Source organism: Neopsephotus bourkii, unplaced genomic scaffold (assembly GCF_033783945.1).
Source record: "Neopsephotus bourkii isolate Nb327-2 ecotype Australia unplaced genomic scaffold, CSIRO-AGI_Nbou_v1 NB_272, whole genome shotgun sequence".
NCBI lineage: Eukaryota > Metazoa > Chordata > Aves > Psittaciformes > Psittacidae > Neopsephotus > Neopsephotus bourkii.
In genome coordinates, this window is record NW_026900781.1 from 4051970 (window position 1) to 4076065 (window position 24096).

Below are 24096 nucleotides of genomic sequence, written 5' to 3' on the forward strand. Positions count from 1 at the left end.
TTATTAATCTTTCTTGAGCCAATTATGCACACATCAACTTTATTAAAGCCAGTGGAATACAGGACATCACCCCCTGCCTCCCAGATCTGATCACCAGGTTTAGAGCTAGCCAAGGAAAAAAAACCCACAAAACCAAAAAATAAGAAAAACAAACCCCACACACACATAAAAAATCCCAACCCCACCCCCAAAGCCAAACAAAAAAGAAAGCTTTTGGTTACTTAACTGTGTATCTCAATGCAATGGTCCAAAAACTTAGCTGCCACACAGACACTGTCTATGAGGCTTTAGTTTTTTTCAGTGTTTAAACATTTCCAGAACACATAAAAAAAGAACATTTTAAAGCATGAGGCTTAAGGAGTTTACAATTATTTACTAGTATTGCATCAATTAAGAGTAAATTTTGAAATAGAAATTTATGTTTTAAACCTGAGCACTTTCAACTTGGAAAAACATTTCTCAAAAACCTCTTTTCAAATCACACAGACTTTATTTGTTACTCAGTTGGAGACAGTATATGCTAAATCACTAATGCTCCAAAACATGGCCTTACTTTTTCAGAGATCATGACCCATTGTTGAGCAAGAGATTCAGATTGCAAAAGGCAGAAATGAATCCAGAGCTGAGTTTTAAGTACAACTCTCAGAGGATTTCTCACTGTAACAGCAGAAGGCTGCCAGAGGCATGTATGGACATGCGCTAAGGTCTCTGGCTATCCTCTTCAATGAGGCACAGCAGCAAAATGAATAGTAGTTCTCCTATACTGTGTTTACTATATGTAAAAACATTCCTTTTCAGTGCATAAATTGAGGCTTATAGTTTCAAACAACTGTTCTAGGGTTAGGCTGAATACTTAACCCATCTGACAAAAAGAAGAAAAGTAACTAGGGCTCTGTGCTGCTGAATTTGGGCACTTGCTGCACAGTGGATCCTGAAGCTTGTAATAAGCTTCTCAAACCTTTCTTTTGACCAGTTAACCTCCTATCACAACTGCCTTCACAGCTTTTCAAAAAAATAGGTGAAGTTTTAAAGGGCAAACGTCTTTTGGGAGAAAGATACTAAGGGAGTTAAACATCCACTGCAGACAGTGAAGTTTTTGCTATGGGCAGTGTGGAACTTCACACAGTGTACACACAATAAAGAGCAGCAATTACTTGTGTGCAAACATAATCTTTCATTAAATGAGCTAATAGAAAACTTGCCAGATTATAGGTAAGGGTAAAAAGAGCACTCCTCAACTATTTTCCTTTTAATTTTAAATCACTAAACCTGTTGTTGGTACAGCTTTATAAGGATGTAATTTTTATCTTATTTTCTGATGGTCCTAGAAAAAGATAAACTCTACCTGTAAGTGGAAAAGCTGTTCTACTGGTAACTAGAGTCAGAATTTCACTCTCAAGAAAGCCAGACTACACATAATCCTAATAAATACATGCTCTACATAAACACAGAAAAAAGTATGTCAGAAGAAGGAATGGCTTCATCTGCAAGTAGAGTTCTATATATTTTTATATATGCTAACTGAAGTAATTACGAGGAAATGTCAATCAAACATCCACGTGGAACAGCTTTCATAATCAAGATATAACTCAACATCTCCTGAATAATTACTTACTTTTGGAAAGAACAAATTTTAAAAGTTATTCATTTTAACAACAAATTGGAATGTTCTTTTTGTATGTGTCTGACATCAAGAATTCACTATATTCACCAGGTGTTCAAGACTGATGGTACGATGAGGTTTTTCAGTGGCACAGTAGCTGAAAGACAAGTTCTGTGGTTGGAGGCTCCGTAAGGACTATGGTGGTACAGGTGAAAGAGAATAGGATCAGATTCCCCTGGATAGGATAAGTATAAAACAAATGACAGTTTTTGAGATTTGCTGTTGCATGGTTTCATCTGAACAATATGAAGGACTACTAGATGCTAAACTACACATATTAGGCATTTGAGAATACAGTAGATTAACTACTCCTCCACTGCTATTAGCAGAGGCAGAGTATCTCCCACTTTTCCATACCTTCTGCATAAAAGAATTTAAAAGCTCTGCCCCCTCTGCTGCTGAATCAAGGCCTCACTAGATAGAAGACAAGACTCCACACCTGGAAGTGGAAGGAAAAGGAAATCCTTGCTTTCCCTCTCCATAAAAAGCTGGCTTTTCACCTGGGAATGCAGAACCATAAACCTTTAAGATGTCTTTCAGGATGCAGTAAATTACACTAGATAGGTATATACTGAGAAAAAATTCCAGGAATACCTGTTATTTCTAATAGCTACTGGTCTCCTGACTAAACATAAGGTTAGTAAAGCTTGCATAGTTTCTCCATCAAAACATCACTTTCTGCTTTCATGTGTGACTCACAAACTTGGAAGAAAGAGTACTATCTGACTGATTTTTCTCTTTTCTGTAAGATATCCCACGATAAAAGGATGAAGTACTGTAAAATCTCAGCAGACAGTCCTGTTCCAGACACTCTAGTTCACAAGCTTCCTTTTACATGTTTTTACTACTACTACCAAGCTCCAACTTATCCTTTAAGGTTATCTCTCTTCTACTCTGGAAAGGTTCTCAGAGAAAAGCCTTTTAATCAACCAAGTAAGAATCGCAGAAGCCAGTAATTCCTGTCATTTGTGCCATGATCCTGCCTCACCAACACTTTGACAAAGCCATTATAACATCTTCTTTTCAAGCTTACTGAATATTATCTACAAAATAGCAAACAACTTCCCTGAAAATAATTCTTCTGCCAGAGGCACCTTGACATGCTTGTGAGGTGGGCTGATGCCAACCTTATGAAGTTTAAACATGACAAGGGCAAGGTCCTACACCTGGGTTGGAGCAATCCCAGACACAGCTACAGGTTGGGCAGAGAAGAGATTCAGAGCAGCCCTGTGGAGAAGGACTTGGGGGTGTTGGTCGATGAGAAAATGAACATGAGCCGGCTTCAGTGTGCGCTTGCAGCCCAGAAAGCCAACCATATCCTGGGCTGCATCAAAAGGAGTGTGACCAGCAGGTCGAAGGAGGTGATCCTGCCTCTCTACTCTGCTCTCGTGAGACCTCACCTGGAGTATTGTGTGCAGTTCTGGTGTCCTCAACATAAAAAGGACATGGAACTGTTGGAACAAGTCCAGAGGAGGGCCACGAGGATGATCAGGGGACTGGAACACCTCCCGTATGAAGACAGGCTGAGAAAGTTCGGGCTGTTCAGCCTGGAGAACAGAAGGCTGCATGGAGACCTCAGAGCAGCCTTCCAGTATCTGAAGGGGGCCTATAGGGATGCTGGGGAGGGACTCTTCCATTAGGGACTGCAGTGACAGGACAAGGGGTAATGAGTTAAAACTTAAACAGGGGAAGTTTAGATTGGATATAAGGAAGAAGTACTTTACTGTTAAGGGTGGTGAGGCACTGGAATGGGTTACCCAGGAAGTTGTGAATGCTCCATCCCTGGCAGTGTTCAAAGCCAGGTTGGACAGAACCTTGGGTGATATGGTTTAGTGCGAGGTGTCCCTGGCCATGGCAGGGGGTTGAAACTTTATGATCTTAAGGTCCTTTCCAACCCTAACTATTCTATGATTCTATGATTTAAATAAAAAAACAGATCTGCAGTAAAACTAATACAATTCAGAAATTGGCAGCTGAGGTGCAACGTAAAAGCACAGAGCAAGAAATCTGCAGTGAATTTATTGTGGCCACTACAAATAGGAAGTATTCAGCAGAAGGAAAACTTTCACTGTAAGGAAAAATCATCTTTTTCATGAACTTTCATTTGTCCTTTTTCTCCTCTTTTACTCTCAGATATATATATGCAGAATGTGGTTGGAAGCAACAAAAGAGTAGAGCTTCAAAAATCATCAAACAATGGTGCTACTTTTAATAATTTATTAAAGGTCCTAAAACAAAGATCAAAAGGGAATGTATCTGAGCATTTATATTCAATTCTACATTGCCTGATGACTAATTTGTAAAGAGTGCACAAGTCTTAACAACTGAAGCCAAAATCATTTGAGGATACTTTGATATAATGCCACAAAGGATATGAGCAGGAAGGCAGCAGGAGTTACAAATGGCCATCTCCATTAAAAGTGCTAATAAAAGAATAATGGAATTTCCTTGTACTATGAATGAAAAGTGTTTGGTACATGAGAATTTAGACACAGAGAGGAATATCAAAGCTTATGGTTCACCAGTTGCTTCTCCTTATTAGATCTTAATTGACTTACTATTACATTTACTTTAAAATGCTTCAGATCAAAAAAGCAATGATCCCATTCAAAATCCTGTCACACTGATTTCCTTTATTCTTCATGTTTCTCAATTTTCACAGGCCCTTAACATGTGCTTTACCAATCCCTGTAAACAGTGCAAGTCCATCTATATAAAAACACTTTGAAGTGATGGATTTAACTTGAAATGCTAGATCATTATTAAAATTATATAATGTACCTTTTGTTTGACAATGTTTTTTCAAACCGCACATTTTCATGTTGCTGGTAGCTACGGACCTCTCATGGCAATAACTTACCTGATCAATTTAATCCATTAATATTTATACAACGTATTTCTTCATCATAGACATATGTGTAGTTACACACATACATGCATACATGCATAAGCAGAAATAGGTGCACATACACACACACTTCTACCAACTTCTTCCCACAAACACAAAACTTAGCTATTTTTTCCAATGTAAAGCTATTTGTTATATGGCCAGGAGAAGAAGGCATGAAGTTCAAAACTTTCCTCTGAAATGTCTGACAAAATAAATATTTCAAACCTTTCCTTTTCAAAATGGATACTTGCAAAATCACACACACTTTGCAAAACAGAAGCAGCAAAGACAGATCATACTGCTGACAAATTGTTAAGGGACTTAGTGCACTTGCTTAAAAACTCATGCCCAAAAATGCATCCAAGACAGGAGGAACTCCCCTAAAATATTTACAGACCTACTTAACTCTCCTTCAATCTGCTGATTAATTTTGCATAATGTCTACAAAAATCACATGACATAGCTAAAGCACAGAAATGCTGTGATCTCTGTCTCTTGGTTCTCCAAAAATCTTCTTTTAACAGCTTTAAATTCATACTGCAATGTCTTTAAGGAAGTGACCTTCTTTCTTACCCTACAGTATGGGATATAATAAATGAGGTTGTTTTGGTTGTTCTTTTTTTTTTTTTTACCAGAGTTCGCAGACTTTACAAATAAGGATCATGTTATAATGATGATGTACATTTCTTCTTCTTCCCCACAGACAACCATTGGGTTGTTACCAAAGCAGCCTCTTCCAATGATGCTTTCAGAATCAATAGATAATACATCAGTATCATGTATCTCAGGCCTAATTGACACAAGAGCACATACTAAAGGGTAACACAGCTTGTAAACAGAAAAATAGGGGAATCTGATAACACATATGGTCACTTTGCAGGATTTAGTGGAAGTCTGTAAATTATACGTCTGTGAGGTTCATGTGAGTCACTGGTTTTACAAATCAGAAAATGCTACTTCTAAAGCTTAAGTTGAAGAAACAAAGAAATATTCACATGATAGCATAATTTAAGTAATGCGAATACCCTAGCACTTTCAACTTCGTAATTTCCTCTCATTTTTGAATTAAACATGATACATCGCTAACATGAATGTTTGGAATTTGTCTTAACAAAAAAATGTAGGTAGTATATTTTTTCTTACCTTATGATCGTATGGACTGTATGAATGAAACAGCTGGGACAGATCCTTTGTTCGCTGTTTTTTCTGAAAAGTAGTATTAATAAATAAATTGTATTAGAAAAGTTAAAGGAAAAAGAAAGAGACTACTGATTTAAAAAGCTGTATGCAGGTACAAACACATTCTCTCCCCACTTTGTTAATGGAACTGTAGGTATGAAGAGCAGTGTATGCAGATTAGGGATATTAAATATCACAGGAAATAATTAACATATATATTAACAATGTTAAGAACATATCCTTAATAAATAATAAACACTAATCTATGGAACATCAGTGGAATGTGTAAACAATTAAGATTTGTTTTAATTTCTGCACAGTAAATTATAAATCATGCTTTAGAATACAGATAACAAAACTTGACGATTAGGCTCCAATCTTGCAAAGACTTGTCTATAATTCTAGCATGTACATGCAGTCTTGCTTAATAGCATATTAGGTTTAAAGGAGGTAAGTTTAAAGAGAAATAATTCATTATTTTTTGATTTCTTTTGATGCTGACACTCTCACTGCCTTGATTGTGGAAAAGAAATAGGTGGTATGCCATTTAATGCCAAGGCAAAGGAGAAAAAAAAACAACATCCTTTTAAGAGCAAAGTTCAAAGACAAAATGCGCTTAATCCAGCTTCTACTGAAATTAATGATAGTGCTTTCAGTGATTTCAGCAGACGTTAAATACATTCAGCTGCATCCTATGGAAGGGGACAGGGAGAGGAGAAAACCAATTTCATCAATGCAGGGATGAGTCACAAATAAGTTCAAAGCTTTATTATGTCAGAATCTTTGTTGACTTATCTCATTGCTTGGGAAGGCAAAGCACTGCGTGTTTGAAAATGTGTGACAGAGGGAGGCAATTGCAAGAATTCCTTGCTTGTAGTCTGTACTATTATCTTTTTTTAGGCATTATTTCTTGTAAAGTAGTTTTCCAGCTAAACTGGTAGTCTCTGTTCATGTTTCCAGCACACTGGGAACTAAATAGACAGTAGCATGACTTCAGTACTTCTGGAAACTAGCATAACTTAGTAACCTTTCATTCTGCAAAATCAACTGTGCATTTCCTCTCCTTCAAAGTTTTTATTTCAGCAAAATGTTCTTATGCAGCAACTTAGCCATAAAAGAACTTTAATTACTAATACAAATTTTCAAGAGCTAGATATTTCTGAGTCATTAAAAGTATCAGATTATTATTGCTACTTCTGTGAGCTCCCTACCTATGTTTAAGGTATGACCACTAAAGAGTCCAGAAAATTATATTTTACTCACTGTCCCTCTTCAAACAAGAACCGTATATTTAGTTTTCAGTATGAAGTGACTTCTGCCACAGATAATTCTATTCAATTACCAGACGTAATAACTAACAGGAATTGTTTCTCTGAGCTTAGTAAGAGGCTTTAAAACTAAGAGAAGCGATACTGAAGACATTTCTGTTAGTATACACTTCCTCAGCAATCAAACATGTCTTTGCCAAAGAGAAGATCCCCTTAGCAGAGAAACCTTCATCCTCTAACTCCCATTAATACCTCTTTTATTTCCAATGGGAAAAAAACTCCACTCAAATGAAAGCATCAGGTAACAGAACCCAAATTCCATCACCATCTTTCAGTAACTTCTTTCTTTGTAGTACAGTTATACACAGTGAGAATGATCAAAATACTACAACAAAGACTTGGAGAAGTGTAATGATGAATTGAAAAGCGGTATCAAAATTATTATTGAAAAGGTTTCTTAAAAACCTAATTTAATGTAGAATCATGCAAGAAGTAGACAAAAGCATTTTAGTCTGGAATCCTCCACTAATTTATGTATATATTTCTAGAAAAAAAACCCCAAACAAACAAATCCACACCTCCCACAAAATCAAAATAAAGCCTAATTCTTGCTTTTTCTTAAGGAAGATAATTTCTTTTGTATCCTTTTTGACTGCACAAGAAGTGGTTTTGAGTAATTTTATTCCAATAGCTTTAATAACACTCAATAAAACTATTATGACAGAAACCCTCCTGCCCTTCACCCTCAGTCTCTGGCCAAAAATACTACATGCTCAGCTAGACAAAATGAAGATGGCTTCCTTTACACAACCCACTGACATAGTCTTCCACTTTTTACTATAGGAAATTATGGTTTATTTCTTACCTTTCCACAAAAGGTACAAGTTTTTGTACAAACTCAAAGTGCTCCAGATAGAGGAAATGCTTGAAATTTGTGACACAGAGGAACGCGGAATGATACTTCTGGACATGCACATGAAGAAATATATTCCCCAAAATTCCGAGGATGCCCTGCACACTCACCTGATCTAAATCAAACCAGCATTTTACTACTTTGTAGGAACTCTGAATACAGAGTTAAAAATGACTTAAGCAGAGAGTTAAGATTCCTTAGTGATAATCGGTGTCATTCTAGAATAATGAGTTTAGCTTAACTGAGGTCTCTAAAAACCAGAAATATAAACTATTTCAAATACAGACTATGGAAAGGACAGGGAATTCTTGCTGCTATAATGGTTATCCCTTCAACTCCCACAACAGGCATTAACCACACTGTTTTTTACATGAAGAAAAATCATGGTTCCCACCTCAACTTTAAGCAGGGTAAGCACAGAACAAAACACACACCATGTCTCCACGTCTAGATGTTGCAGAGGAAAATACGGAACCCAAAAGCTCTTTCTCCTTTATGGGTCCAGTGGACTTTTTCAGTCTGTTTACATGCATCTCTCCAGAATTTCTTTCCTTGATGCAGCTTCATACTCGTATTTCTCCTTTCTTGGCTCAGTCCAGCATTTCTTTCTCCTGTCTTCCTGATATTTCCCTTTAGCATTCTGATTCCCCCTTCCTCATTCTGTATCAATAATGCCATCAAAATAATGTTAAAAAACACTCACACCCGCCCCTTCTGAACTTAGGCAAGTGCACTGTCCCATTGTACTGTTCCATTTACAGCAGCAGTATTGCTTTCAAACATCCTCACAGCTCTCTACAGGATATATATAAATTTATTCAAGTGTCTTTCCAAAGTCACCATACAAATTAGCACACAGTACTTCTTCCTCTAAGGAGTCTCATACCAGCATCAGACTCACAGCTTATTTCCATACTTCTCTCAGGCTTGCCATATATTGATACAGTCTATGTTCAGCGACCACAGAACATTTCCTTAAAACAAGTTACTCTTGGCAGTGGGTTACTTGCAATATTCTTATTCACTCTGGCTGTATATAGTTTTGGAGCAAGAGCATTTGACATGCAGGCCAGAGATACACAATTCCTCCATAAACTTTTCCAGTATTGGTTTGCCAAAAGGACAGTCAGAGTCACGTATCACTTGAGATAAGTATCATATGACTAACAAGATCAGTACAGCCTCAGTCTGAGAACTGCACACAGTTTCCTACTTGTGCGTCGAAGCAAGCAGTGGTGTATGAAGCTGAGATTTTTTACAGCACTAGTAGCAGGCCATCTGGGGAAGTGCAAAGCAGTACCCTATTAATACAGAAGGAAGGACTTTCCCTGGGTAAACGGTGCTGCCTGCGTCACTGCTGTGTACAACTGTTCACATGATGGTGTCTGTGGGAGCCCAGCAAGATCCTCCTAAATTTACAACACACAAAACTATGGACAGAAGATTCCCTAATAGATATGTGTGCGCACGCACACGTTTTACAGAGGCAGAGGTTTTGATGACTCAGTCATGCACTGATTTAAATTTTAAAACGACAGTCCTTAGTTTGTATCCCTTAAACAAGTTCAGGGACATGAGAGAAAAGTTTAGAAATCACAGAATCACAGAATCATGGAATAGTTAGGGTTGAAGGGGATCTGGGGCAGGGACACCTCAAACTAAATCATGTCACCCAAGGCTCTGTCTAACCTGGCCTTGAACAGCACCAGGGATAAATAAATTAAATAAATATACCAAATACTAAACACTGTAGGCTCACATGTGTGTTGCACTTCTCTGGTGATACACTTCTCATACTCAGGTGATAATTACCTGTCTTTCAGATGATATTAATGAAGCCTAAAATTTGTTTGCTTTCCTCTTAAGTATGGTATCATGGGTCTATGATATCTATTGTGAAGGAAAATTACAGTATAACCGAGATCTTTTATCACAGATTACTGAGAAGCAGCTTAAACAGAATATTCACAGTTTTTCATATAGGAATAAAAGAGACAAAATTATTTCCCAATATGAAGGTATCACTGGTTTCCTTTACACCTGACTTTCAGTTTTATTAAGTCTATTATCACCTTTGAGGTTCTTAGTGATACTGCGACAGATCTGCAAATTCTACCAGTTTCACTGAAAGTGTCAGCCTCAATATATTATCAGAAAAGTCCTCCTGCTTTGATTTTTCTGTATCCATCACGTAGAATTCCTCCAGTATGCGGATCTACCTTCTGTAATAGTGACCCTTATCTGTTTCCATTCAAATATTCTTTTCTTCATGATCACAGTGAATTAATAGCATGTGTCAAGGCAACCAGATCAATATCTTTATTTCTGTTCTCTCACTTACCATCTTCCCCATTTCTCTTTTACATGCTGCTGGTCAGAATTATAAAACAATTTTCTTTTGCCACAGGAACCTTATTTAATTTAGAACTTATAAAGCATCTCCCACACTTGAGCATGCTAACAACCAATGGCAACATTGTTTTGCCTCCAAACAAGTCTGTAAAACCACATTACCTGCTTGTGTAGTACCTAATGGATTAAATAATTTAGAATTAAAACCACATTAAACTTTGTGAGCCAAGGCAGAATTTAACTACAACTCTGACAGACTCTGGGAGAAGAATGAAGCAGCTTTGCAAGTCCTTTAATTTTTCTTCCCAGTATTATCGAAAGCACAGAGGCTTCAGTTTAACATGCTTGCAAACAGCAAAAAACGTAAGACAGGAGGCTTTATTTTCTGAAACAGCATGTCTGACATATCTTGTGTTCTTTACATTCATTTTCTGAGCAGTAACAAAGCTGTGACTGTCTTTTCCCCTGTGCTACACCTGTGTTCTCAAAACTACAAAGGCTTTGGGTAGTTCCAAACTCCAAACTTGAACTCCTACTTAGGAATTAGGAGCACTCTATCTAAAGACAGCAACCAGCCTAACTTTAATCTCCAAAGAGCTACTTGGCAAAGCACCAGAGAGAGGCAGCAACTACTCCGAGCAAGGTATATTTAAACCTTGCTGGGAGATTCAATCCATAAAGCTTTAAATCTGTGTACCTATAATGACAACACAGATATAAGCCAAGCCACTGAAACTGCCATGCTATCAAAGTTTACAGATTACCTTTTGTTCTGCAAAACAATTTTTTAAAAAGTGATCAGAAACCAGTGAACCGTTCTCTTTGACCTTGAGTTATTCAGTGCATCACCCCCTTAGAAATGGTCCTGAAAGAAATGCTGTGCCCCAGCCAGATTTCTTGATAACATCGTAACTGGTGCTCATTATGCTCTTGTGTCTCTGCCCTGTAAGGTCTGAAAGGGCAGAAGTGAAATACAGGCTTGACAAGTTTTCTGCTTCCTACAGCTAACTCACTTCAACTGGTATTATTCCTATCTTTCTTATCACATCTATAATGAAGCATACAAAATCATTTGGGGATTAGCTAGTCTTTGACCTAACCTCCCTGAATTACTATTAAAATAGACTCACTGTTCTACTTTAGCTATTAATACATGTGCATTTCATTATTCAGCTTGTTTTAAGAAATTACTTTCTAATAGTTTTTGATCCATACATGGAAAAGTGTCACTTAGTGTACAATGTGTTATACCCAGCAGTTTACCTCAATGTTCCAGGATGGTGGACATTTTTGCCAACTCCCATTAATAACAGAACTATGTATGCATAATTCATATTTTCTATACTCTTTAGTCTTTTGTATACTCAGTGATTATTTCTACAAAAAAAAAAAGAACAAAGTTTTATGGCACATGCAAATGTTTTTTGTCTAAAAGAGGAAAATATGTAAAACTTTACACACCTTTACTAATCATACGAATGTAGAAAATGTCTGCAAATGTTAAAAGTCATCCTGTCTTCAGGATTATGGCAACAAAACCAGTCACAGTTAAGTCTATTTTACATTTAAAACAGAGATTCTTATTTATGGAAAAACCACACTGTCAAAAAACAGTACAGGTTTTGAAAATAATTTCTTGAAGGATCCATTTTCAATTAAACCATGGGCATTGCAATTTCTTCCTGCTTACCCCCCCTGTAATTCCAGCTATGTAATACAGACTGTTCAAACTCATGTATTTTACAAATATTGCTGAATTCTATTGCTTCTGGTCCATTGGAGTTCTTTTAATTTGGTTTAGGATTAATGTTTGTTATTCCTGCCATTTTTCATAATAAAATCTCCCCCTGAGCAACGGATAAATTATGCAAAATTTATTCTGAAGACATTCAAAGAGAAATCCTTAATTTCAGAAAAGGCTTTCAAAATTTGCTCATCTCGAGGGTCCTTAAATTTGGTATAGTTTATAAAATGCTCTGTCTCACTTCTGGTACGTCTGACATTCATACTGAAATGTCAATCTGTATGATGTGGGCATATTCTAAGGATGCCACTGTAACTAATTAGAAGGACTGTTTAGCTCAAGAAGATTTGTAGAACAAACGTATCTGACAGAAACTTGTACTGGGGTATCAGCCATATTTCAAATTAGATTGACACTAAATCAGAAATAAAGCGATTGGTCATGAGGGAGAGACGGATTTTGAATATATAGATATTACACCCAGTTATACAGTAATGCAGACCAGAATGAACTGCAAACTACATGCTAGTAATGAAATGTAATTTTTAGATATATATGTTGAGCCCAAGGACATATAAGGGCTTACATATACATACAAAGGACCGACTTGTCTGCAGTGCACTCTTTTCCATTTTATAATCTGATGAGGTATCTGTGTGTTGTCTTGCACAACAGCAGCCTTGAAAGCACCAGGTTTTCCAGCATCCCAGAAAGAACAAAAAGAGCAGAACAGAAGTGATTCAGAAGATACAGTGTGGCATGAATACAGAGCGGTACACAGTGGGCAAGTGCGTGCTGTGTGGGAAAGACCACCCGTGCATTCACGACACACAAATTCACCAGACACTGAAAAATTGCCTTCACTGTTTCACCTTAATCTGTTACTCAGTTCTCCACCCTACTTCCAGTTTTCCAGCAATTCCAAGTTCCACACGGATTTTTAGCCCAATGAGCAGAGGTGCAGGCACAGCAATGAAAACAGTGGAAGACAGGAGTTCCAAAGCACCCGGTGACCTTATTGATTGTGGAAGCCTTGAAGGAGTGTACTTGCGTTATCAAAGACAGACGAAAAGCTCAAGAAAGGGTCACCAAGAGCCCACCACAAGGTACTTCAGTGTCCTTTTTCTCCAAAGCACAGTTTATAGGCCATTACAAACGTCACATGATTCAGAAATGATAGACAAGCTCAGTCACCTCCATGATACAAATTAATTTACTGTGTTAATTAGCAAACTATTAAATCTAAACTATGTTCTCACTTGAGGAAGCCCAGAATTGCCAAAGCCAAGAGGGTTTTTTTGAAACTAATAGACTTTTCTGTTCTGCTGCATACATTCAATTTCAGGGATTAAGTTATGGGCAATACTCCATGTCTAAAACTGCTGGCACTGTTTCCAGCTCTGGGCAGACTGGTTCATAAAGTGTATTAAATTCCAAATTAAAAAAAAAAAAAAAGAAAAAAATCCAGTATTCCAGAAGTTACTTAACTGCAATTGAAGTAAAAGTTATAAAAAGACAGTTAAAACTTCTTCCCTGATTCCTCCACTGTGATCCAAGGAAAAGGACAAAACATACAACATCCAGTTGCCAGAGAGGTCTCCTCTATATAAGCTTGTATGAAGGTGTTCTACAGGCATCTATGGATTGGACAGAGTTGTAACAGAAAACAGCAGGCCAAAGACAGGAACATTACTTGCTGAAAACATAGCATATGAAAGTTTTCCAGGGACTAATAAGCTCTGAAGACCAGTACTCATGCTGAATCTGTAATAACTAAGACAGGACATCAACAGTCTGTTCAGTCTGTTCAATCTGCCCAAGGCCATTATGATGAACAACGGACAAAGAGACTTGGACCACATCCAAGAGGGTGGTGACTCCTATACGCAGATGAAGACTGCAGTATTACATTTATACCTAAAGGATCAAAGATCCCTCTGAGGGACATTCCAAGTACCCACCTTGAAGCCACAGGCTGACATCTGAGCACACCCCTGGGGCTGGCCTCCTAGCTGCTGCTCCACAGGTAACCGCAAGTGAGCATGTGAGCAAATGCCAGTGACTAACTGAATGTGTTGTGCAAATAGTTACCTTCTTTTAACAATAACAGCTTGGTTCTACTAATAACAACAGCTTAATGAGTAAAAACTGTTTGCAGAAATTATTGTTTCTGTCCCTGCCTCGCTTCAATTCCCTATCAGGGGAGTTTACAAAACAGTCTTTTAACTTCCTGTAACATTCCAAGTTGAAGCCCCAGATCAGAGTACATAAATCATAATCTCTAGTACAGGAAAAAGACACATAATTTTCGGCTTTTATTGCCCTCATGACTTCTTACTGATTCAGTCCTTGAGATTAATGGCAGAGGCTTCCAATATACTCCATATACATATATGTACTCATGCAGCTTTTGCCATATTTTATATGTGACAGAAGAAAAATAAATTTATGCACTGTGTTTATCCTGATGCCATTTTATATAAAGTTCTTTTGAAGAACAATGTTATAATCTTGGAAATTCTGATTAACTAAGTTTAGGCAGAAAATACAGAAGAATGATACAATCTTCTGTATTTTTATAAGCAGTCACAATGGATGCTAAACCACAAAAGCTTGAAAAAAAAGAAAAAGGAATAAAACCCTCTATGAGACCACTAAACTCATTTCACTACACTACATTTCCAGTTTTTGACTTCTGAATTTTCTTCCTTAAAATCTAAGACTATTCCACCTTATCTGTAGAAAGTACTTTCCTTCCCTTCTATTCAGTTCAGAAAAATGTGGCATACAAAACTCTTAATGCTATTTCAGCTTCCTTGCAACTAAAATCTCAGAATTCCATCAGGATTTCCAGACAGATTCACAGGGGAAGGATGCTGAGTAATGAATGCTTGTGGACACTACAAATCTTAAAGGACTACACTTCCCTAAAAATATTTCTTTATATTGGATGGTCAACATGTGGACATTGCATTGCTAAAAGCACTAACCCACAAGATTATACAATGCTGGTGATGGTTTCAGAATCCTTGCAAATTCTGTAATTATTTCTGGCTTGACAGTGAACTTTAGAAGGAATTCGGCCTCTTCCTGCACATGTATATTCTTCACCTTTATTTTAGTGCCCATTAATTCTTTTTCTTAACAACATGGCCTAGATCAAAACCATCACTGTACTATCACCTTTAGAGACTCAACTTTTCAAACTGAATTTGTATAAAGTTCATGAGAAAGCTGTTGGCATTTCCATTCCAATCAGTTCCTGCTGGAAAAACAAAGCAAAATTCAAGAAAGTAGAATACAAACTTGGTTTCTTAATTGTATTTCCAGTCTAGCTTTGAATTTTGACTTGCTTTCTCTAGCAAGGCAGTCTAACTGTAAGAACTGAATACTACCAGGTGCCTGAAGTAGAGGATTTAAGAGCCACAGATCTAGGCTAGAGTCAAAACATTCTTGTCCTTTCTTAGGGGTCTGACTGTGAAATTTAACTCATTCCCAGAATCAGCTATGAACTGAATTTTCAGCAGCTCCATAGGCAGATCATTTATAGCTTTCCAAAAGGGTACAGCCACTTTTAAAACCTACTAGTTCAACTTGTCTCCCACAGCAACAAAAACAGATTTTCATTTCAGCAGCTGGTCAAATAACTTCAAATAGTTTGAACTTGAGCTGAATCTAGCTCTAAAATAAAATTGTCTTTAAACTTTTGTAAAAATCTGTTTAGTAACTTTGTCTAACCACAAAAAACTTATCCATAGGTAATTACCTTCCTTTGAATTCCTAGCACAAACTTGCAGTTCTGGCTGCACACAGAATGGTGGGCACTGTGGTAAATTTAAAGATGTAACATAAAACAAGTCAAATGTTTTGACCATTTTTAAAACAGAGAAAAAGGAGGAACCAGGCTTTCATAGGTCAGATAGTTTATACAGTTCCTGGAAAAATAGGGAGGAAAACATGCAAAACTATTTTTAAGCATCCAGAAAAGAGCCAACACTGATTTCCTACCTACAGCTATATTGATCAAAATGAATCCCATCAGAGACTAAGTGGACTTGCAGGTAAGAGAAATCATAGGTAACTTGCTGGTTTGCAAGGCTTTCTGCAGTACCTCACATGTTGTTCTCACAAAAAAACCACACTATGAAACACAGTGCAAATAAAACCAGAAAGCACATACATATCTTCTGGAAAATGCTACCTTGGAATACATCAATCATTCAGTGACAAGCATGAAGAATTACATATTGATTTTTCCTTCATGGTCTGCCTTCCCCTCCAGCCTTCAATTGCCATAAAAGTCTTCACTCAGGTCTATTTTCTGGCAGAGTAGCAAGCAATAAATAAAACCATACTGTTGAAGAAAAACAAAGTGTAGTACAGAGGTTCAGCAGTCAAACTTAGACATTAATCAGTCTTGGCTTTTCTTACACATGAAGTACATTCTGCATGTTACACCATACATTATCACATGTGCATATGTGGAGTATCAGGGGCCAAGCATCTTTGATTCACCAGAAGCAGTTATCACAGCTGTATCTAATTCCCAGGTCATGTAATGCCATTTAGTCACAGAACTTAACAAGGGAGCTCAGAGGTAGTACTGGTAGATCACAGTAGAAGTATGGTTGAATAAGCGGCCTTGTTCCTTTACCTACTCACTTTTCTTTCCTTTTCTCCCACCTCCTGATCTCCCCAGGTCTCTTTCTTACTTCTAAAAGAATATCCCTACATATTGCCATTATATGATCTTTATATTGGGCAACATTAGCTAAAGTAAGGAGTATTACTGAATCTGCTATGCTGGTGAATATTAGAAACAAGGGAGATGGTCCCTTCTTTTTGGGCATTTAAATCACATTAACTAATGAACACCATCAAAAGCTGCATACTCTCACCTGCAAGTGAGAGTGGTGCACTTAACAGTGCAATTGGTTGCCTCACACATCATAGAGTAATGAAACTCTATAAAATCCATCCCAGACAGCAGATTCTTTGCTTGCCCTAGCCATGACCATGGCTTCCCTAGGACATTGTGCCACATCACTACCCACTCATGCCTCAAGCACATGCTCAAAGGCTAGAGCAGCCCTCAACTGTCATCTCTCCTTATTGTCTGCTCAATGGAGAGCTTACTTGCCTTTTCTTTGATGGTACAACTGCAAGGTTCAGCTGTGCTCCCTTTCCTTTAGAGTTGTGAAAAGAGCAAAAGGTATCCTTTGCACAAGCAATGACATTCCAGATGCTGTCTTGCTGCTTGGAGTTACAAAGCTCTGAAGGAGAGAACAGCTAATGTTGCCTGACAGGAACGAGATTATTTCTCAGTCAGCCAAGGACGGCTTAGTGACATACAGCTAATTATTTATTTTGAATAGGTAAGAGCATACAAGTTACCAGTGAAATTGAGCTGTTTGTGTGTGTAGATTCAGAGCTACAAAACCTATAGCCATCTACAAGAGGAGGAACTAAACATCATTCTGTATCTGCTGGTACCCAAGAATACCTATTTCTAGTGCTTGCAGAATTGTAACTGGTTAAGATGGATATGGGGGATCTGCAGCCACTCAGTCATGAAAGGGTGTCAGGAAACTTCTTGGAGGACTCTTAGAGGGAAACAAAAGCAAAGAAGCCTCAGAAAAGTACACAGCCATCATAAAGGCATAAAATACAAGATGGTTGGTTTGCTCCCACAGAAATAGTCAAATACAACTTGTCTGGCACACAACACCAAGAAAGTGCATATGCTATCCTAATAGGAAGAAAAATCTCTAAGCGCATTATGTATGGCTTCTACAATTGGTAAATATAGTGACAGATCTAAGTGACGGTTAGAGTACATGGAGGAGGATACAATGTCTGATCATGGATTTTATTTTTTTCTCTAGTAACAATGGGTATATTTAACAGGCAAATGCCCAGATGTAAATGGATGAGGTTTTTAGATTGAGTAGTTTTGTCTGGATACCTCATTTGGGCATGGACAGATGGCAGGGGGCAAGTACTGCTTGGGATGAAGACTGCTGAAAAGTGAGCTTTTGGAGATTGGGTAGGCACTTTCAGATTTAAGACAAGGTCTCACATCTTTGTCCACCATGGTCATGGCATGCCCACCATTCCCTTCTTGTACTGAAAGACTTTAGTAACACCCCACTATACACAGTAAAAGAAAATACCCTGTACCTACCTCTATTCCTGAAGCAAATTATTTTTGAGATCAAACAGTAGTTGTTATTCACCTCAGTATAGTAATCAGGGTGCTTCATACAACTAATACGAGAGAAAAATTCAAGGAGACACACTCCAGAGGAACTAAAGGAAAGGTTCAGTAGCTGACTGACATAACATTTTCTGTCTGGGAACAAGGTAATTATTTGCTGACATATAGAAAGAGAGAAGGAAAGAGATAGTAAGAGGAAGTGAATCTTTCCTCTAGGCATCACAATGCTTTAAAAAAAAAATACTATAATTACACCAATAATTGAAACTGGATTAATTACACTATTGAAAATACATACAGACGTGTTAGAATCCTCACTGCAGCTAAAGGCAGCATAATCATGAAGCTGCAGTCACATAACTGCCCTCAAAACAGCTGCCATCGCCTATTCTCAGTAGAGATGAACCCAAATGTACTTCACCAAGATCCCTATTTCTAAAATGGCTGTTTCTTCATGTTATTTCCACGTGATGGAAATCCAGCTGATTCTGAGATGATGATGAAAGCTAATGCTTTCACAAATTCTGATGGACCAAATCTCAAGGACAGAGAGTTCCCAGACAACTAATAGTTGCCTTGAAAAAATAAAGAACAAGGAAATTAAAATTATCAAGAACATAAGGTATTACAGATCCTTAATTTTAGAGAAAAAGGTTCATTTTTACACTTAGAATTAAAGCATTCTGATAATTTGCAATGCAACTAAACAAAATCTGTACTAATCACATCTAAATCATGTTCTTATGCTGCTTATTGAAATATGTATCTGTCTAGTCTGTAATTTGAGTTATGCAAATATCAGCACTACCACTTTTACAACTGAATGCAATAGGGAAATAAGAAATCCAACTCCAAAATGATGATGATAGTGCTGCTGATGATAACAACAATCTACAAAATAGCATTTCATAGTTAACACACTTCAGAGTGAGAATTTTCTACAGATAGCCTACTGGAGATAACGAGTATCCAGAATAATTTCTGAAACAATGTATTTAGCAGTAGGTGGATAAAATAGGGATAAAAGCCAAGAAAAGTAGCATTAAAGTTCTGAACAATATGTTGACTCTCATGTATAACACTCAGCATCATTGCAATTGCTTATTAAAACACCCCAAAACAACAAGAAAAAATCATGCCACATTTTGCTTAACTGTGCTCTTTTCTCTGAACTGGATACAACATTTATGGTAAGCATAACCTAACTGATTGTTATGAAATGATAAGACCATTTAGACAGATGTCTGATTCTCCAGGGATATTTTTTTCTCTATGAGAAACAAGAAAAGCCTAAAGCCTTAACTGTCTTTTCTGAATTTATGGTGGCAGAACTGTCCATCTGGATTAGCGTCATCTGCCCTTTTAGAAAAAAAATCAGTGCCTGTAAGGTTTTCAAAGATAAATTATCTATGTGAAGATTCTATGTTGACCTACTGTTCATTTGGCTTTTTTTTTTTTCTACTAAGACAAACTCAGATGAGGGTTTTCCCTAAAAAGAGAATCATATTTACAACTTCCATCAAAACTATACACTAAAAATTTGAAAGCACCAAATGTTACTATGTTTAATACTCTATAGACAGCCCCTAAAAGTCATAAGGTCTTCCTAAAATGAGCTAACTTAAGAGAAATCAACAACGCAAATACATTATTGCAGCTGTGATACTTTGGCAGAATCACTGGAGCTGTCTTGGAGAAGTGGAACTCAGTAATGTGGAGCAGTTTACAAATAGCTAAGATCTGTCCATTGCAGAAGTAATGCAAAGCTAAAATAACATAATAAATAGACCCAATATTTCTTTTCTAAAGACAAGAATAACAATTGCTAAATAACTTGCTTACTGGTTCACAATTTGCAGTTAAATAGAATCATAGAATAGTTGGGGTTGGAAGGGACCTTAAGATCATCAAGTTCCAACCCCCCTGCCATGTGCAGGGACACCTCACACTAAACCGTATCACCCAAGGCCTCGTCCAACCTGGCCTTGAACACTGCCAGGGATGGAGCATTCACAACCTCCCTGGGCAACCCATTCCAGTGCCTCACCACCCTAACAGGAAAGAATTTCCTCCTTATATCCAATCTAAACTTCCCCTGTTTAAGTTTTAACCCGTTACTCCTTGTCCTATCACTACAGTCCCTAATGAAGAGTCCCTCCCCAGCATCCCTAAATAATACAGACAAAATTATTTTCATAGAACAAGATTCTATCATCAGATCCACCCCAAAGGATTATGTTATGAGCATCCTGCAAAAAAAACTAGTTCACAAGTTCAGGCTGGTAATACAACACATATCACATGTACAGATGCACACAACAGTTGTATGTCACTCCATGTGCTATTTCTCTCCCTATGCAAATGCAATGAATTAAATTCATTAACAGTAAGATGACAATATTTTATTAAAGGATGACAGGGTAAGAGTGCATAACATGGATAGTAATGTGCTACTTCCTTCTAGCAGAGAATCATGCATGTTACACTAGGTAAGGAAGGACAATTTAAATGCCTGTCCATTCTTGATGTTGTTGGAAAGACCATCAGGTTCTAGCAGTAATGTGAATATAAAACATAAGAGATTAGCACAAGCTCTTCTTGCTCTGTTTGACTAGTTACTCTCCAGAGAGAAAAGAAAGAAAGGATCTCATAACAAGGGATATTTTAAGAATTGTGGGGAGAGGCAGGAGGTGGGAGAAACGGGAGAAACAAAATCTATTAATTACAGATTTTCATCAGCACTGGATTAGACGCCTCATCTTCTTTGAAAGTCCTAATTAACTGAAAGCAATAAGCAGTAGTACTACAAATAAAAAGAAAGAACTTAAAACTGGGTTAAAATGACATTACCATTTTCCAAGTTATATTCTTAACCACAGAACAGCTAATGTACTTTTAATAATTTAGCTCTTCACATATCGGCTTCCCATGGCACCCAGCTAAACAGAAGAGGATAAATTAACTTAAAGTCTTTGCACCTCCTGTGAAATAAGCATGCTTACTTGTGGATGGAAGAATATAAACAGAACAGAGACATAAATCAGTATTTTGATTTTTAAGCTTCCTAACTTCCAAAAATGACACCGGTATTTTTTCACTTTCAAATTTCTAAAATGCATTCAAAACTAATAAAAATAATTCAAGAGTGTGAGTTGGTTACAGTAAGGAGATTATTTCAACATCAGCTATTTATATTTGAAAACTCGGTATTTCCCATTATGAGATAGCCTACAAAAAATGAGCAGTCATTGTAAAAGCTCTAAACAATAAATTCAAAGAGCCAAATATAATCTCATGTCTTCAGCAGCTGACACATCCTATGCAATTTGTGGTATATACTGAGAGTAGGCAGAAATACTTTCTTTTGCTTTCAGATGTATATGTGAAGGGACAGAATTACTGATAAGTAGTTTTGATTTCGTGTTGGTGTAGCAGGATACATAAATTGAAAGAAAAGGTTTTTTGTTTAAACTGATTTACATTGTTGGCTGACTTTCATTCTTACAATGAAAGGAACTATAAATATTATTTATGCCCATAATAACGAAATAACAAATTGAATTATTGTACAGCCATCAGTTGTGTATACTTTCTTGTTTTGAGATTCAGATTACAAAAAATACAAATTCAATTTTTTAAAAATAAATCAAAACTTGCCTTCAGATGTGAATTGCTGTTATTATTGCTTATAAATAGCTATTTATATCAAGTAAAATGCACCGAATAGCCATCTCCTTCTATATGAAAACAGGCTGTTTTCCTTATGAGAATTTGATATGAGAATGTCAGGAAGAGTTACATTTCCCACTCAAAAATAGAAAGAAAAAAGGAAAACAGCTAAAACCTGAAAGATTAATGCCAATTTTATCAATGGCCTTCAACACAGGCTAAAGGAAGCAGAGCTTATAAGCAGTGTATAAAGACAATCTTGAGAAGAATTTGCCTTCAACTTTGATACTGGACAAATGAATCAGAAATTATCATTCCTATATTATTAATACTTTGCATAATTATTCACAATAAGCTTGAGATTGCTGGAGTCTCAAAGGTCTTAAAATGGAAAAAAAACCCATGCAAAATCAATTAGATACCTCTCCTGGTACTCATTCAGCTGAAATTTGATAGAAAGAAGACATGACTTCAGTATAACCAGTATTTTGCCTTCCCTAACAATCTGAAGAGTGATTTATATATGAAAATGCATTCAGTGATCTAGCGAACCTCTAAAGGCAATTCAATAATCATTTTACTCACTGGACTAAAAAAAAAAATAAAAAATTAACTCAATTGTAGCACAGTTCTGCAAAAAAACAATAAATCAAATCTAAATTTTCACTTATATGCTTTATGTATGTAAAGAAATCTGAGTACACCATGTACAGTGGCACAAGAAAACAGATCTTACCACTGCAGCTGGCACTTGATGCATTTTTGCAGCTGGGGTTCCAGGGCGTGGGTAAAACTGATTAATAAACAAGCTTGGAAATCTGTACTGCTCTACAAGTTTCACTGTTTCTTGAAAATCTTCATCAGTCTCTCCTGGAAAACCACAGATGATGTCTGTAGCAATTGTTATTCCAGGCACTCTGTAAAGAAAGTAAAAATGAACACTGAATTAAGGACATGTAAAAGTTTTTCTCCCTTAAAAGCCAGTGTACATAGACTTACAATTCTTCAACTTGATCTACAGAAATTGAGACCATTTGGTACTTGGCCAAGAGCACACAGAAGAAAGATATTACAGAAATACTGGATTAGGAGTCTGACAAAAAGAAGAAAACATCTGGACTAACTCCTCCTTCATTTGAAATTATAGGTGTTCACTGGAGCTTGTAAGTTTCTCAGATTCCAATTGCTTAACCCACAAAATTTATAACTTTTGAGCCTTACCCACTAGAATCTGTAAACTGCTTGATGCTTTATAATGCTGCTATCAAAGTGGAACAGGAATTCCAAAAGCAGGGACTGGCATGCAATATAATGTAGCAATTTTGAACAAAATTGTCTTTGAAGCTAATCAGACATCTTAGTCCCAAGTTAATTTCTAACTCAGTACTCCATAAAATCAGCCTATGCCTTGCTTTAAAAGGAAAGCAAATACTTAAGTTTACAAATGCACAGCCACTAAGCTTTCCTGTTACTTACCAAGGTCAACATTTCCTAACTGTTGCACTTGGACTGAATATGCAGAACTCTTGCACACAACATCTTTAGAGAGCCTGGCTAGCAGATACAGCCAACAGACACAGCAAACAGACACAGCAGGACGCACAGAAGAGGATGTAGGGGGCCTCAGTTGAGCTCACACCATAATATAAATCTTAGACACAGTGGTTATATGTCACTGAACATTTTCCCCAATAGATGTTGGAATAGCTGTCTGTGCTAGGGTCCAGGCTTGCACCCAGATTGAGCTTTGGACAGTGCATGCAGCCCTGCAAGTGTCTCAGGCTGCAGGGAGTGCCTGGGGTCTCTTCTGATGCCAGGAGAAATGACCCTTTGTCCTGCAGGAGCTGTGCTGTCCTGGAGTTATGTAGGAAGTCAGCAGGCTGTGGAGTGTGAGAGAAGGTGAAAAGGAGACAAACAGGATGTTCTCTGCGACTCCGCATCTTGAAGAACCTCATCTCCCATCTGCTGTAGAGAAGCAAGTATTGTCAACCCCAGCTACCAGTGGAAGCGAAACCTCTGGAGAAAGGGAATGATGGAAGCTGGTGACTTCTAACACTGAAAGGAAGGATCTGGCCCATCTAGGGGCTTACAAGTTATTGCCCTCAAGCTTGAAGAGGACACAGATGTGCTGACAAGCAAAATATCTGGTCTACCCAACCCCTAAACCATACGAGACTACCAGGAAGAAGTAGCAAGTCACT

The 24096-nt window shown here is 37.3% G+C and overlaps 1 protein-coding gene across 2 annotated transcripts in view; it reads right to left on the minus strand.

Annotated features, from left to right (window-relative positions):
- Positions 1 to 24096, minus strand: part of CDKAL1 (CDK5 regulatory subunit associated protein 1 like 1) — a 393962-nt gene that overhangs the window by 83470 nt on the left and 286396 nt on the right. Inside the window, exons 12-13 of one of the 2 annotated variants that reach the window (XM_061346396.1) lie at positions 22632 to 22812; positions 5697 to 5759 (exon numbers count right to left, since the gene is read on the minus strand). In XM_061346396.1, the coding sequence (XP_061202380.1) occupies positions 5697 to 5759; positions 22632 to 22812 (244 nt within the window). The remainder of the gene's footprint in view (positions 1 to 5696; positions 5760 to 22631; positions 22813 to 24096) is intronic. The other variant, XM_061346397.1, reaches the window with a different exon arrangement.